This window comes from Perognathus longimembris, chromosome 9 (genome assembly GCF_023159225.1).
Source record: "Perognathus longimembris pacificus isolate PPM17 chromosome 9, ASM2315922v1, whole genome shotgun sequence".
NCBI classification, from domain to species: domain Eukaryota; kingdom Metazoa; phylum Chordata; class Mammalia; order Rodentia; family Heteromyidae; genus Perognathus; species Perognathus longimembris.
In genome coordinates, this window is record NC_063169.1 from 26,531,804 (window position 1) to 26,547,550 (window position 15,747).

Genomic DNA, 15,747 nt, shown 5'->3' on the forward strand with positions numbered 1-15,747 from the left:
GAATCATAGAACTGTTACTTCAATTTCACTGTTCTGGCTGTAATACACCTCATCTTTGGCCAACTGGCGATGGTTTGTAACGTCCACATCACCACCCTTACTTCCCCTACTAGAAAGATTCCATTCTGCTGTCCTCACAGGACATCAGAGATGATGCTGAGCTTGACAAAAGGAAAAAGTGGATAATAGAATTATTTAGTAATCATAGATACTGGTTGAGTACACATAATATACCAGGTCTACTCTGAAGAGCATTGATTTTTGTTTTACCTGTACCGGGACTTGAACTCTGGTCCTTGCACTCTCCTTTGGCTTTTCTGCTCAAGGCTAGTGCTCTACTGCTTGAGCCACAGCGCTACTTCTGGCTTTTTGCTTGTTAATTAAAGAGTCTCAGACTTTCCTGCCTGTGCTGACTTCAAACTGTGATCTTCAGACCTCAGCTCTTGAATAATTGGGGTTACAGATATGAGACACCTGCACTTGGTCTCGGAACAGCTTTTATGTAATGAATTGTCCTAACTCTGAGAGGTAAATAGAGGAGACAGTTTCCACTAACTCCTCTTTCACAGCAAAGCCTCAAGTCTACCATGTCTAAAGTGGGCTTCCTTCTTGCTGAGTCTCCTGCTCTGATGCAGTAAATTTGCTCCCTAGGGCCCCAGTTAGTCTACATGGGCCTCATTCTCTGTTCTTTCAGCTCAGCCTACTAAATCTCCTCTTTCCTCCATCTCTGCCATCATTCTGGGTTGACCACCAATCATCTCCTCTTAATTGGATCTCAATGGCTTCTTCATTTGTATCTGTGATCATCCAGTCTCCACACATGATGATACAGAAGGCTGTTCTAAATCCATCTGACCTTTCTACTCCCTTAACACCCTGCTAGCTCTTAGATAATAACCCAAGGTCCCAATAATATTGACAATTTTGCCTCCCTGGTCCTACCAGCCTGGTCTTTTTCCTCAACCCAGTAGGAAAAACTAACTCTGAGGTGATTATCTCAAAGTAATATAAAAGACACATTTAGCTAGACTGTTAGAGATAACAGGTTTTCAAACTACAGATGCGTAGGACTATACTCCTCTCTAGCAGCCAGATAGTAACACCCAGTATTTAAGAAGCTGAGTTGTTTAAACAATCATAATCAATAGCTGTATTTAATATTAACTTAGAATACATATTCTATAAGAAATAGGCTATGAAAGATGAAATGTTTGTTGTAGTACCTTATAATTAAGAGAAGTTTTAAGTGTTATTTTAGTATGTATACTTTCCTATCTTAAGGCATATGTGAAGTCAGCTGCATTTCCAGAATTAGATTTAAAAGGGAGCTTTACTGTTTCTATTCTTCAGCCTGCTTCTGTCAGAGAGCTGAGTGTTGTCTGAAGTTGTGGCTTATGTCTTTTTTTTTTTTTTTTTTTTTTTGGCCAGTCCTGGGCTTTGGACTCAGGGCCTGAGCACTGTCCCTGGCTTGTTTTTGCTCAAGGCTAGCACTCTGCCACTTGAGCCACAGCGCCACTTCTGGCCGTTTTCTGTATATGTGGTGCTAGGGAATTGAACCCAGGGCCTCATGTATACGAGGCAAGCACTTTTGCCACTAGGCCAAATCCCCAGCCCACTTATGTCTTCTTAATTCATTGACATGAGAATGGAAGAATGAGAAGGATCTGGTGGTACAACATGGGTGGGTGTTGAGCTCTTTTAAATCATCTTGAAGTTGGAAAGTATCAGTGACGTTTTAAAATGTCCCAGATTTAGCCTAGAGAGGCCTCAAATGTTCTCCTATTGATGGGCACCAGTGGCTCACATACATAATCCTACTCAGGAGGCTGAGATCTGAGAATCTCAGTGTGAAGCTAACCCGGGCAGACAAATTATAGAGACTTATCTCCAATTAACCAGAAAAAAAAGCTAGAAGTAGAGGTGTGGTTCCAGGGGTAGAGAGCCAGCTGTGAGTGAAAAAGCCAAGCCAAAGAAGGCGGGGGGGGGGGGGGGGGGGAAGGAAGGAAGGAAGAGGAGGGAGGAGGGGGAGGAGGAACTTTTTGAGAAATAGTGCCTGGTAAGTTATCTGCTGAAAGGAACCTACCAACCTACTATACTAATACTCTTAGTGCACTGCTATGTTTCAAATATATTCACTTCATATCTCTTCCTTACATTCTCCTCTGGAATACATAATTATGAAAGTATTAGAACAAGTAAGTAAAACATATCTTGAACAGAGTAGAAAATGAAACAACAAACACCAGAAAAGTGTTTCAAACTCTCTGGAATGACTCAGCTGGTCAGCAGATGAACAAAAGCTTAGCAAATAAACAGTGCAGTCAGGTGAGGCATGCAAAAGCTAAAGAACCCTTCCCTGTCCTTCCGGACATTTCACTAGGCAAACAAACTGAAAACTTGTGTCCTTTGTAATGACATAATCACCATTTTCATCCCACTGATGCCAGCTAACTCCCTGTGGGAGTGGCTCCTGTTTCTGATTAACCCATCCAAGGGGGAAAATGTAGGGAAAAAATAAAGCAAAACAAGACAATCACAAAAACCCCTATGGCATAGTTTTATCTTAAAAAATTATGAATTAACATCTATATATGGCCTTCCAAGTTTTTTTGTTCTTTTTCTTTTTGCCAGTCTGAACTCAGGGCCAGGGCACTGTCCCTGAGCTTCTTTTGCTCAAGGCTAGCACTCTGCCACTTGAGCCACAGTGCCACTTCTGGCTTTTTCTGTTAATGTGGTACTGAGGAATCAAACACCCAGGGCTTCATGCATGCTAGGCAAGCACTCTACCACTAAACCAATTCCCAGCCCCTCCAAGTTTTTGTTTCTTATGTTTATTTCCTGATTTCACTCTAGGAAGATACTGATGTGAAATCAGCCAATCCATCTAAGTGGTAACAGCACTGCTGTTAAACAAGTGATCCAATTAGTGGATAGCAGGTAATTCTGGCATAGGGAATTCGTATACAGTGGGATTTAAACTCAAAGCACCTGTACTGTATAATAAAGGTTCAAAATAAATACAGCAAAACTATTAATCCATTACTGAGCAGTAGGGTAATATCTACATTTTGTTTATATTCCAAGTATTGAACAACAACCTTATCTTTTATGATCAAGAAAAAAAGTCATGGGGCTGGGGATATGGCCTAGTGGCAAGACTACTTGCCTTGTATACATGAGGCCCTGGGTTCGATTCCCCAGCACCACATATACAGAAAATGGCCAGAAGTGGTGCTGTGGCTCAAGTGGCCGAGTGCTATCCTTGAACAAAAAGAAGCCAGGGACAGTGCTCAGGCCCTGAGTTCAAGGCCCAGGACTGGCCAAAAAAAAAAAGAAAAGTCATTAAAGTCATTTAAAAAAGAAAACTTTAATGAAAACAAGAGAGTTTTTCTTTTTGTCTGTTTACCTGTCTTCAGGAGGGTAAGGGGTAGCACAGAAATAGTTGGAAAGGTGAGCAAATGCAACAGTGGTACTCAATAGACACTGTGGAAAATGAACTATACAGCTTGTGGGTGGGAACAGGTGGGAAAAACTGGGAGAAAGTAAGGGAAGGGGTGACATGCTTCAAAAAGAAATGTAGTCTTTACCTGACTTATGTAACCATGGCCCCTCTGTATACCACCTTTATAGTAACAATAATTTTTAGGTTAAAAAATATTTGTACAGGGGCTGGGGATATGGCCTAGTGGCAAGAGTGCCTGCCTCATATACATGAGGCCCTGGGTTTGATTCCCCAGCACCACATATACAGAAAATGGCCAGAAGGGGCGCTGTGGCTCAAGTGGCAGAGTGCTAGCCTTGAGCAAGAAGAAGCCAGGGACAGTGCTCAGGCCCTGAGTCCAGTCCCCAGGACTGGCCAAAAAAACAAAACAAAACAAAACAAAAAAATATTTGTACAAAGAGATTTTAGTTCAACAAGTCAGATTGAATACAGTGAATTTTCCCCCTGAGATTTCTTTATTGAGATAAGTACATAAATTTCACAGTACTATGGCATAGTTATACTTAGCTAAAGTCACAAACACATTTTAACTTTCACAATGCTAATGCATCATCATTTTAATCTACAAAGCATATGAACTCTATGAACATTAACAATAAAACTATTTCTTCCAGATTAGGTGATATGTACATGTCTTTCTTTTTGCTTAGTATCAGCGGTTACCTTTCTCTTTCTCATTTTCTCCCTCCCATTACTGCCCTTGAGTTGCTTAGTTCACTCTTGTCAAAGTCCAGTGCAGCTGATGGGCCCCTCTGCTGTATTTTTTCACCCACTTTCCAATCATTCTGTGCCCTCCTCCCAGCTTCCCTCAGATGTGCATGTGTATACACTGTATATGAGGTAAAGAATATAGAGTCAGTGGGCTGGGGATATGGCCTAGTGGCAAGAGTGCTTGCCTCGTATACATGAGGCCCTGGGTTCGATTCCTCAGCACCACATATACAGAAAAATGGCTAGAAGTGGCGCTGTGGCTCAAGTGGCAGAGTGCTAGCCTTGAGCAAAAAAAGAAGCCAGGGACAGTGCTCAGGCCCTGAGTTCACGGCCTAGGACTGGCCAAAAAAAGAAAAAAAAAAGAATATAGAGTCATCTAAAAATGATAAGACAAATTAAGAGGTCCTTTGTTTCCTTATCTTTGGGGTTCAATCTGTATATTATTTTATGTACATATGAAGAGGTGCTTGGGTCTTACTATTTGGTACTTTTCTCCCAAGACTGTCCTCTTTTGGTCTCATTGTGTATTGGTATCTTGAGTCCTGTTTACTTTGTCAGAGCTTGTTGCCTTTTAAATCTGACATCCATATATCAGGGAGACCATGCACTGTCTCTCAACACAGTGCATCTTGTTGAATGTCACTCCTTCCATCATTCTTCCCCATCTTTCCCAAGCTCATCCATACCCTAAAATAATATAATTCAGCTTTTTTTTTTTTTTTGCCAATCCTGGGCCTTGGACTCAGGGCATGAACAGTCCCTGGCTTCTTTTTGCTCAAGGTTAGCACTCTGCCACTTGAGCCACAGCGCCACTTCTGACCGTTTTCTGTATATGTGGTGCTGGGGAATCAAACCCAGGGCTTCATGTATATGAGGCAAGCACTCTTGCCATTAGGCCATATTCCTAGCCTCAGCTTTTATAATGTACATTTAGTATAATGTCTGTATTTGGCCAACATTCACCTCTCCATTCTTTAAATAAAAAGTTTTAAAGGCTGGAGAATAAATATCCCTCATTTTAAGTGGTGGGGAAAGGTCTATGACACAAGAGAGCCTGAGCCCATTTTTGGTGCAGGGTAAACAATATAGAGTTCACAGTCTGAGGCCCTGGACTTGAGTTAATATTCTTTTCTAGATACTTCAAGAACATATATGAAATTGGTTTGGAAGCACTCAAACCAAATCAATATATAAAAACTGAGCCAGGGACTGGTGGCTTTACGCCTGTAATCCTAGCTACTCAGGAGGCTGAGATCTGAGGATGGTGGTTCAAAAGCCAGCCCAGGCAGGAAAGTCCATGAAACTCTTAATCTCCAATTAAACACCAGAAAGCTGGAAGTGGAGGTATGGTTCAAGTGGTAGAGCACCAGCCTTGAGCAAAAGAAGCTCCGGTACAGTGCCTAGGCCCCAAGTTCAAGCCCCAATACTGGCACTCTCCCCCAAAGACAAAATATCAGTTCTCTTTAGCATTACCAAACATAAGATAAATTATTCCAAAGATGAAGGTGGAAAATGAAGTTGAACTCTTTTTACCTCTTACAGATTGTAAATTTCTTCTGGAAAGGTGTCTTGATGAAATATAAGCAATTAATTTTCTGTGACAAGGTCTTGATAGGTTAGTCAGGCTTGCCTTCAACTTTCAGTCCTCCTGTCTTAGCCTCCTGAAGTTATGCAAGGATTACAAGCATGTCCTACCATGTTTGGCAAATAGAATCACTTTTGTGATAAAATAAATTTTCTGTGGAAACTAGCTCCTTTCCCATCCAGCTGTCAGGCAAGAATCTAGTGCCCTTTAAATATTACTCTTTTTTTGTGTCTAATTTTTTTTCTGTAAATGTCTCTGTCTAGAGACACTTTGGAATTTGCTGCTCATGCAAATTTAATTACAGACATATTCCTGTAACCAAATGTCAGAATAGATTTCTTGCTGTGTTTTAACTGAGCAAACAAAGGATGTAATTCCTACTGTGGCTTAAAAGGAGAAGAGTTCTCAGGGCAGGCTAGCTACCATTGGGCAGCTTCCAAATAAAAGGAAAATATCCTGTCTGCTGAGAGGAGGAAAAGGAGAAGGTCAGAGGAAAAGTGACCCAGAGATGGACTGTCAGAGGGGAAGGGTACTACATCACAGGCCTGGCTACTTCATGGCCTTCTGCATACACCAGGGTCTTTTGCAAGAAAGGATGTGAAGAATTAGATAATATGAAGACAAGACTGAACATAAAGTGTGAATGAGTGAATGAAGCCCCACGGGGAAGCTGGTGCTGTTTGAATCTAAGTCAGTCAGATGATCTTTACTATTCAGGAGACCATATACCCTTTGGTGGTTTAGAAGATACGACCTAATTTTAGTTATTTATTATTATTTTTTCTTTTGTGTCGGCACTGGGGCTTGAACTGAGGGCCTCACCTTCTCACTGGGCTTTATTGCTTACAACTAGTGCTCTATATTTGAGCCACACTTCCAGTCTGGCTTTTTGCTGCTAAACTGGAGATGGGAGAGTCCTGAACTTGTGTCTGGGCTGGCTTCTAACTGCCATCCTCCAGATTCCAGCCTCCCAAGTTCCTTTCTTTCCTCCCACTTCAAAAAGGGATGCTGGTACAAATCAGACACTGGGTCATTCACTTACAAATATAGCAATATAAAGCAAATCAAGATTTTCCGACATTTATGTAACAGAAACCCATCCAACCCCTCATCGCCCAACAATAAAGTCTCTGTCCAGTCTACTTTTTTGATCCCTGTACCAGTCCTTCCTGTCCTGGGGGCCTCACCCTCCTCTCTGCCTTCTCAACCCTTAAGTCTTCTGTACCAGTTCCACTCATTCCACAAAGAAGTATGGATGCAGCGTGGCCTTCCAGGCTTAATCTCACACATTTGGGCAATGTTCATCCTCTTTAGTTTTACTTCTGATAGCTCAAAAAAATTCTCACAGTGCCTAAAATGGTGTCTTGTATCTGGTCACATTACCAAAGTAAAAAATAAGGAAATTCTAATTCATTTCATTATCCTCACTTGATCCCGCATTCCTATCCTAAAACAGCCGCTGGACACGCCGGGCCCAGACCCCAGTCGCTTCCCCGCGGCGCCGTTCCTCGGAGAACCCCGCGAGCGCCAGAGGCCCCCAAGGCGGAGCGGGCGGAAGGACGGCAGCGGGTGGGCGGGGGGATGGGAGGGGGCGGCGAGGGGGGGGAGCCGGGGGAACGACGGGCGCCGCCCAGTCCTGCAGATCTCTGGGCGGGCTCAGCCGGGCCTGCGCCGACCGCGCAGTGACTGACTACCTGCCACGAAGAGACTGCCACGTCAGGGCAACTTCACAAAACCCGGCTGAGGGCGCGTGACGTGAGCCGGGCGGCTGCGGTGGGTTTGGGCGTGTGGCCAGACGAGCAGGGTGACCTGCAGCCCGGGCGCCCAGTCGAGCGACGCCTCGGCCGGCGCCGGCGCCCGCCCGGCCCTCTGGGAGGCGGGGACCGCGGAGGAGGCGGCGCCCCGGCGAAGCCCGCGCCGGCCGCGTCTTCCCTCCCGGCTCGCACTCGGGTGGCCCGCAGGGCGTCAGCGAGGCCCAGTTGGCCCGAGTCGCGTCAGCGGGCCCGGAGCCCCCTCGCCATGGAAACCCGTTACAACCTGAAGAGCCCGGGTGAGCTGGGCCGGGGGTGGGCGGAGGGACCCCCGACTCCGGAGCGCGGCGTCATGGGCCCCTCGAGGCTGCCGCCCTCGCCGCAGCGTTCCGGGCTTCGCGCTCTACGCGAGGCCGCCGCCTGCCTGGGAGGCGCAGGCCGCAGGGCGGGGCGGGGCGGCGCGGCCCCGGCGATTTGCGGACCGATTCCTCCTGGCGTCTCCCGAGTCTGGACCGATGGCCAGGGGAGAGGGGGCGTTTCTGGGTCGCAGCCACCGGCACCTCGCTGTACCCGCACCCTCGGCACTGCCGCAGCCCCCCTCCACCTGGCCACCCCCTACTTTTGTTAGTTGTTGGACTCTCATTGGAGGACATTGTCTTAAAATGTTTTGGTGAATGGAATTACCGACATACAGGAAATGTTCTGTAACTAGTTTATCAGAGAGGAGAAAAAAACCCCAACTATTTGAACCGTATGCTGTAGCAGTAACCATGATTTGTACTGACCTGGCGAATGAGCTATGTTGGAATCCAGTTCTTGAGAGTTGCTTTCTTTCATTGGACGTTCCTGCTGCATCCAGAAGCATCTGAGCCCTTCAGTTATTTTCTGGAGCTTTCCCCCAAAATGCAAAGTCAGCCCTTATACGAAGGCTCCAAAATGAATCACTGGGTTCTGTAAATGATAGTTATTTTACTTGTGCCTTGATAAATTTGTTAGGAGGAAGAAATTCCCCAGTTCAGTTTGGGATCATAAATCTCAAGGATACAGGATTTGATTTGACTCTTGATGCTGGTTAAATTTTCTTTCCAAAACTGTCAATAGGGATCAGCAAGACTAGTATCTTTATGGAAGCCATTGACTTTGTGAATCATTTTAACTATAGCTTGAGGATGTATGCCCAGTGGAAGAGCATTTGACTAGCATGCACAGGTGGTGGGTTTGATCTCCAGCACTGGAAAACGTGTGTATATATGTGCAGCTGTTTCAGAATGTCCGTTGACTCTGGAGCCGAGCCTGAGTGCTGTCTAGCAAGAAGTGTCCTTAGGTGACCAACTGATATTTTGAGAACTGTTGATTTCCTTTAAAGGTTCGGGGAAGGCTACGTGGCTTTAAGTGTATAAAATTTTGTTTTCTAAGAGGGAAAGAAAAGATCAAAGAGGAGGAAGGAGAAGCTTAAAATTTTCAGATTTGATGGTAGAACGATTGAATCATTAGAATGATGCCGGTAGATTTAAAAGCCATGTGTACAATTGTGTGGTGATTCATCACGTGGTTCCTTAGAACAGCTGAGATATTCAGCGGAATGTGTCCAGAATAATGTGACATAATGTGCAATACAAGCAGGGGTGAAGTTTGGTCATTGTCAGAGGACGTTGCTCAGTTTGATAGGTTATCAGACTGAGATTTTGTTGATTAAAAGCCTGAATCTCACAGTTTTGTACATTTCCAAAGTGTGTGACCTACTGTCCACTAGTGAGCTTTGGTTAACATTCTTGCAGGTGTATCCTACATTGCATTCTCCTTTCGCTTTCATTTCCTCAAGATGGTGTTCCTTAAAGCAATACTTACGAAAACCAGTATATATATATATATATATATATATATATATATATATATATATATATATATTTTTTTTTTTTTGGCCAGTCCTGGGGCTTGAACACAGGGCCTGAGAACTGCCCCTCAGCTTCTTCTCTACCACTTGAGCCACAGAGCCACTTCTGGCTTTTTCTGGTTATGTGGGACTGAGGAATTGAACCCAGGGCTTCATGCATGCTAGGCAAGCACTCTTACCATTAAGTCACATTCCCAGCCATGAAAAATATTGTTGTTATTGTGTGGATCATTTAGAGTTTATGGAGAAGATGAATTAGATGAGAGGTGGGAATTACTGAAAATGGAGTCAGGCACAGTGAAAATGCTTCCTTTGGTTTATTCTTGGACCTTTAGTATTTTTTTTTTTTTTTTTTGGCCAGTCCTGGGCTTTGAACTCAGGGCCTGAGCACTGTCCCTGGCTTCTTTTTGCTCAAGGCAAGCACTCTGCCACTTGAGCCACAGCGCCACTTCTGGCTGTTTTCTGTATATGTGGTGCTGGGGAATCGAACCCAGGGCCTCATGTATGCAAGGCAGGCACTCTTGCCACTAGGCCATATCCCCAGCCCCGACCTTTGGTATTTTTAGAGCAATGACTATATGAAAGGAAGTGATTGAAAACATCACACATCCTCTCCTGCTATCTGTTGTGGCATTTGTAGATGTATGGAAGGGAAGAGTGAATGAGTGAACTCAATACAGATAACTGGTTAAAGGCCAGTGTAGACAGTAAGTTTGTTCCTTTTATAAGTGGGAAAATTTCTGTCTTTATGTTTTTTTCTGGAATGGCCTATTGTAGGGCCACCTCGTTAACCCTCTGACTGAACCTATCTCTGGTTGTCTCTGGATCAAGCCTCCTGATGCCTGCTTGGGTTTGGCCAAGATAAATAAGGCTCTTTGAGTACAAAGAAGGGATCTTGTGCTGGGCTCTGGTGGTTCACGTCTGTAATCCCAGCTACTGAGGAAGCTGAGATCTATCCAGCTCGAAGCCTGGGCAGCAAAGGCCGACTCTTTATCTCCAATTAACTACCCAAAAAGCTGGAAGTGGAGCTGTGCTTCAAGTGGTAGAGTGCTAGCCTTGAGCACAGAAGTTCAGGGACAGTGCCTGGGACCTCTCAGGTCCCAGGATGGCACATGTGTGCCCCCCCTACCTGTTTGCATGTGCACACACACTCCCGCACACACACATACTCGTACATGTACACATATGGGTATATGGTCAAGCTGTAGAGCACCTGCCTTGCAAGTGGATGCCCTGAGTTCAAAACCTTCTCTGGCAGCCTTTTTTTTTGGCAGCCTTTCTAGGAAGCGTGCTAGGGACACATGTAGCAGGTGAAGGGAACGTAAGGGACCGGGGCTAGGTCTTAAGCCTCCACAGAAACCTGGGAGTGGGTCTGTCCATACTGTTGCTGTCAATTCTACCCTCATGATACTCATTCTCACGCTTTCCCGACTCAGACTTTCTTCTGAACTATAGATTCATAGGGCATACTGGCAACGTAGCATCTTTGCACAGGTTTTTCCATAAATTGCAAAAGTCTCTTTGGGGTATAAAAAGAGTCACTGGTTTTTCTTATCTTTCCCAGACTTGTACCATATCCTAACATTCCTTAGAACTGAGATCGACAGCTGTCAGTGCCTATGGGAGTCATAACCCTCCCTCCAACCTGGGACCTGGAGCATGCCTGCCAGGCAGACAAAGCAATCTCTGCACTACATCCCCCTATCCTATACTCTCCTCCCAGTACTGGAGTTTAAACTCTGGCCACATGCTTGCTAGACTACTATTGTTCTACCACTTGAACCATACCTCCAGCTCTTTTTGTTCCTGGATATTTTTCAGGTAGGCTCTCTCATTGGACTACAATTTTCTTACCCATGCCTCTTGTGCAGCCAGGGTCATAGTGTTCTTCATCGTGCCTGGCTGATTTTATTGAGATGGGATCTTTTTTTAAAAAATTTATTTATTAATTAAATTTTTTTGACAAGGTGTTGTGCAAAAGGGGTACAGTTACATAGTAGGGGAGTGTGTACATTTCCTGTGATATCTTACACCCTGTTTTTCTTTCCCTTCCCTAGATCAGGTAGACATATATACAATATACAGTGTACCAAAAACATATATAGTAGCCACGTGGCATATGCCAAAGGAAATTCACCTAGGACTTTAAATATAACGTCAACAATAGAGTTTGCTTATCCTTGTCTTATATGATCATACATACATAGCTTTTGAGCTATTGTGATCCACTGAGAGGTCTATTTTTTACCTTTATATGTTGAGTAGTTGTTTGGTTTTAGTTACATAATGTAAGGTCGCTGACCCAAACCTGTGGGAAATACCATTTGACAAGGAGTATTTTGTTTTGCAGACCTGGTCTCTACTGTCTCCCCCTCCTCCCCCCCGCCCCCCTTAACAGTCATATATCAAGGAGATCATGCCCCTTTGTTTTCTGTGTTCTAGGCTTGTCTCGCTCAACATTATTTGTTCGAGTTCTGATCATTTCCCTGCGAATACCAATATTTCACTGTTTCTAATCGTTATGTAGTATTCCATTGTGAATAGGTATCATATTTTTTGGATCCATTCATCTGTGGAGGGGCATCTGGGTTGTTTCCATATTTTGGCTATTGTGAATTGTGCAGCGATAAACATGGAAGTGCAGATGTCTTTTTTGTTATCTTGAGGCCTGTTGTTCAGGATAGATGCCTAGGAGTGGTATGGCTGGGTCATAGGGTAGGTCTATGTTGAGCTTTTTGAGGAACTTCCATACTGTTCTCCAAAGTGGTTGTACTAATTTGCACTCCCACCAACAATGGAGAAGGGTTCCTCTTTCCCCGCACCCCCTCCAGCATTTGTTGTTGCCTGAGCTCAGAGTATAGGCCATTCTAACTGGAGTGAGGTGGTATCTCAGGGTTGTTTTTATTTGTATTTCCTTTACTGCCAGGGATGTTGAACATTTCTTCATATGTTTCTTTGCCATTTTTATGAGATGGGATCTTGCTAAAAATTGATGCTCAGATTTAGGTCTATTCACTCAGTCTCTGCTCCCAGAGTAGCTGGGATTTTGGGCATGACCATGGCCCTTGGCACCTAGAGATATCTTTGACCTTGATCAACTTATTTGTTCTACTGCTGTGAGAGGTGTATACACTCACAGTGTCACTGTTGTCATTATCACCCCATTAACCAAAAGGAAGCAAAAACTTACTAGATCATCCCTATACTCATTTTTTTTCAGCAGTGTCATGATAGCTGTATATACAGTTCTAAGTAACTGCCTAGCATGGACTACAGGACTGCTTAAGATCAACCCTTGCCTTCCTCCCCCCCTATCTCTCTTACGCTCCTTTGTATTTTCACCATTTTCCATGTTGCCAGAACCACTCTCTAGATGGGAGACAGCTTTTCACTTCCAGGCCCTGGTTCCTACTAGAACTTCTGCTTGGAATGTCTTCCATTTTATCCAGTTGAAATTCCCATGAATTCTTCATACTTCTTTAAGGTCCAGCCTTGTCCAGCTCCTATAGGCAGACTAAGGTAATACTGACCCCAGATCAGTTTGTCCACATTGGCTTGTAATTGTTTTTAGTCTTTCTCTGCTATGAGCTTATTGAAGCAGGTCATTGTCATGCTCTGTATTCAGCACTCAAACCCTGTACAGACATTTGTTGAGTACAACCCTATAGAGGGGCTGTCTGGGTAGAAACCTCAGTCCTTAAACATTTGCTGTTGCACCTTCATTGTGGGAGCAAGAAGAAGCAGTTTGGGGAGTATCCTGCATTGGGTTCATAAACCTCAATATGCCTGCCTCTGAATTTCTCACATGCTGTGGGAACAAGGTTATTTGCTTTTCAAGAGAACTTGATGCTTGGGAGACAGTGGCTGGCCTGTAAAAGATCCCTTAGTTTAAGCTCAGTGAGCTCAAAGGCCCACCAAGTCTAGAGCTCTGATCCAGCATGACTCTGTGACCTCCTTAAGATGGAAGAATAAGAGCAGGCATGTTGGTACAGTCCTGCTCCAGCTCTGGTCTTTCTCATCCCACCACAGCTAGAAGGCTACCACAGCTAGAGGAACTAGAGGGAAAGAGCTTTCTCACTCACCGTGTAGGATAGAGTTGAGGTAGCAGGAAGAGCAGACTGCTGTAGCTAGAGTTGGCAGGCAACACTTTGGCCCCTGACTATGGCATAAAGTTCATAGCAGTGCCTTTCTCTGGAGCCATTGGAGCATGCTGTAAGTGCAACTATGCTGAGACCTAATTGGAATCAGGGAAATTACTGGGAAGGATTTTCTCTTTTCCTTTTGATAGTGCTGGGGAGGGAGCTCAGGTCCTTTTAGCAAATGCTCTACCACCAGCCCACAGTTCCAGTCTTATTCAAGTCCATTTTTAACCTTTATAACTCATGCTTTGGGAAAAGGTAGGTGTGACCAGGAAAGAATTATTGACTTCCACTTGACAGGTGTAAACACTGAGCGGCAATCAGATTAACTGACTTGTCCATGGACTTGGAGCTACAAAATATCAGAGCCAAAGTATGTGTGTGTGCACGCGCATGTGCATGAGCTATGCAAGCAGGCCCTGGGACTGGAACTTGGCCTGAACTCTGTCCCTGAGCTTCTGTGCTTAAAGATAGTGCTCTGCCACTTGAGCCATAGCTCCTCTTTCAGCTACTTTGATGGTTAATTGGAGATAAGAGTCTCATAGACTCAGAGCCAAAATTGTAACGCAGCTCTAAATCTAGAATTTCTGTTCTTGCTCACTCAGGCATTCATAATATGTTATTTCTGGGGGAAAAATAACCCACAACAGTATGAAAACAGTAATCTCACCTGTTTGGCTATGTGGTTGTTGCTCTCTCATGGTATTTGCCTATGTGGTCTGAATTAATAAAATTAAGTTATTGTAAATTGTGTTGTTGTAAAGTTGTTCCTAAGAGGATTGGTATAGATGCATTGCAACAATTTAGATTTCTTCATATATCTTTTGTAATAACTGGGCATAACTCTTGGCCATTTATTTTCTTTCCTGCAATCTAACTGTGCTGAGGGGGCGGAGAGGCAGAGATGTGGTATGAGTGTGGAGCAATATAAACTTGACTCCTTCAGTTTACTTGTGTATTCAGCCAACCCATGAGGAATGAAAGGAAAACTGTCTCTAGCATTTTTGATTGTTGACAACACCAAACTACTTAGCTTTACAAGATTTTATTTACCTTAAGTAAAACTGATTTAAAAGAAAAAGATTTCTGACAGGTGCTGGTGATTTGCACTTGCAATCCTAGCTACTCAGGAGGCAGAGATCTTAGAATCAAGGTTTGAAGCCAGCCTGGGCAGGAAAGTTGAGACTCTTCTCCAATTAAGCAACAAAAAAGCCGGAGGTGGAGGCTGGGAATGTGGCTTAATGATAGAGTGCTTGCCTAGCATGCACAAAGCCCTGGGTTCGATTCCTCAGCACCACATAAACAGAAAAAAGCCAGAAGGGACACTGTGGCTCAAGTGGTAGAGTGCTAGCCTTGAGCAAAAGAAGCCAGGAACAGTGCCTCAGCCCCTGAGGCCAAGCCCCAAGACTGGCAAAAACAAAACAAACAAACAAAAACCCACTCTAAAACAAGCTGGAAGTGGAGCTATGGTTCAAGTGGTAGAGTGGTAGCCTTGAGCAAAAAAATTTCAGGGACAGTGCCTAGGCCCTGAGTTCAAGCCCCAGGACCAGCACAAAAAAGAATTAAGGTTTCTGTGTGGCTTTAAGCCAGGGATTTTCAGCCTTTGTTCCATGGCCCCTTCAGGAATATGATAGATAGGAAGAAACGAAGATAGCCCAAAGCCCTTAATGCTGCCTCCTCCACCAAAACAGGTCTGTGTTTATTTATTGGGGGATTTTGTTAAGCTTTTTTTTTTTTTGAGAAAGAATTTTGTCTTATGTTCAGTAAGTTTAAAGGCCATTGTCTTAATCAGATTCATGGAAGGAGACAGTTTAACTGAGGGGATTGCAAAGTCATTTCTTCCTGTTATTCAGCAGGAAAGACATGCTAAACAGGGAGCTGTGAGTGAGATGCACTTAATGAGGGGTAATACAGAGTGTTGTGGTGGCATGCACCAAGGAAATCATCTAGTCCCTTGGGTCATGGTTTTCCAACCCTGACTAACCACTAGAATTAGTGGGAGCATATTCCTAGTCCCAACCCCTGCCCAAGACTTCCAACATTTTAGTCTGCCTACATCACAGTCTCTAGTCATTCCTTTGAAGCAGGAGGTGTCAAGCAGACCTTCCTGAGGAAGTTACTTAATGGCATTAAATGTGGAGTCAGAGATGATGGGCTAGAGCAGC

At 44.2% G+C, this 15,747-nt stretch overlaps 1 protein-coding gene across 1 annotated transcript in view; it reads left to right on the forward strand.

The window, feature by feature from the left end:
* Positions 1–7,482: 7,482 nt before the first annotated feature.
* Ube2j1 (ubiquitin conjugating enzyme E2 J1) overlaps positions 7,483–15,747 on the forward strand; it is a 28,564-nt gene continuing 20,299 nt past the window's right edge. The window contains exon 1 of the mRNA XM_048353845.1: positions 7,483–7,848. Within this exon, the coding sequence (XP_048209802.1) occupies positions 7,818–7,848 (31 nt within the window). The 5' untranslated portion in view covers positions 7,483–7,817. The remainder of the gene's footprint in view (positions 7,849–15,747) is intronic.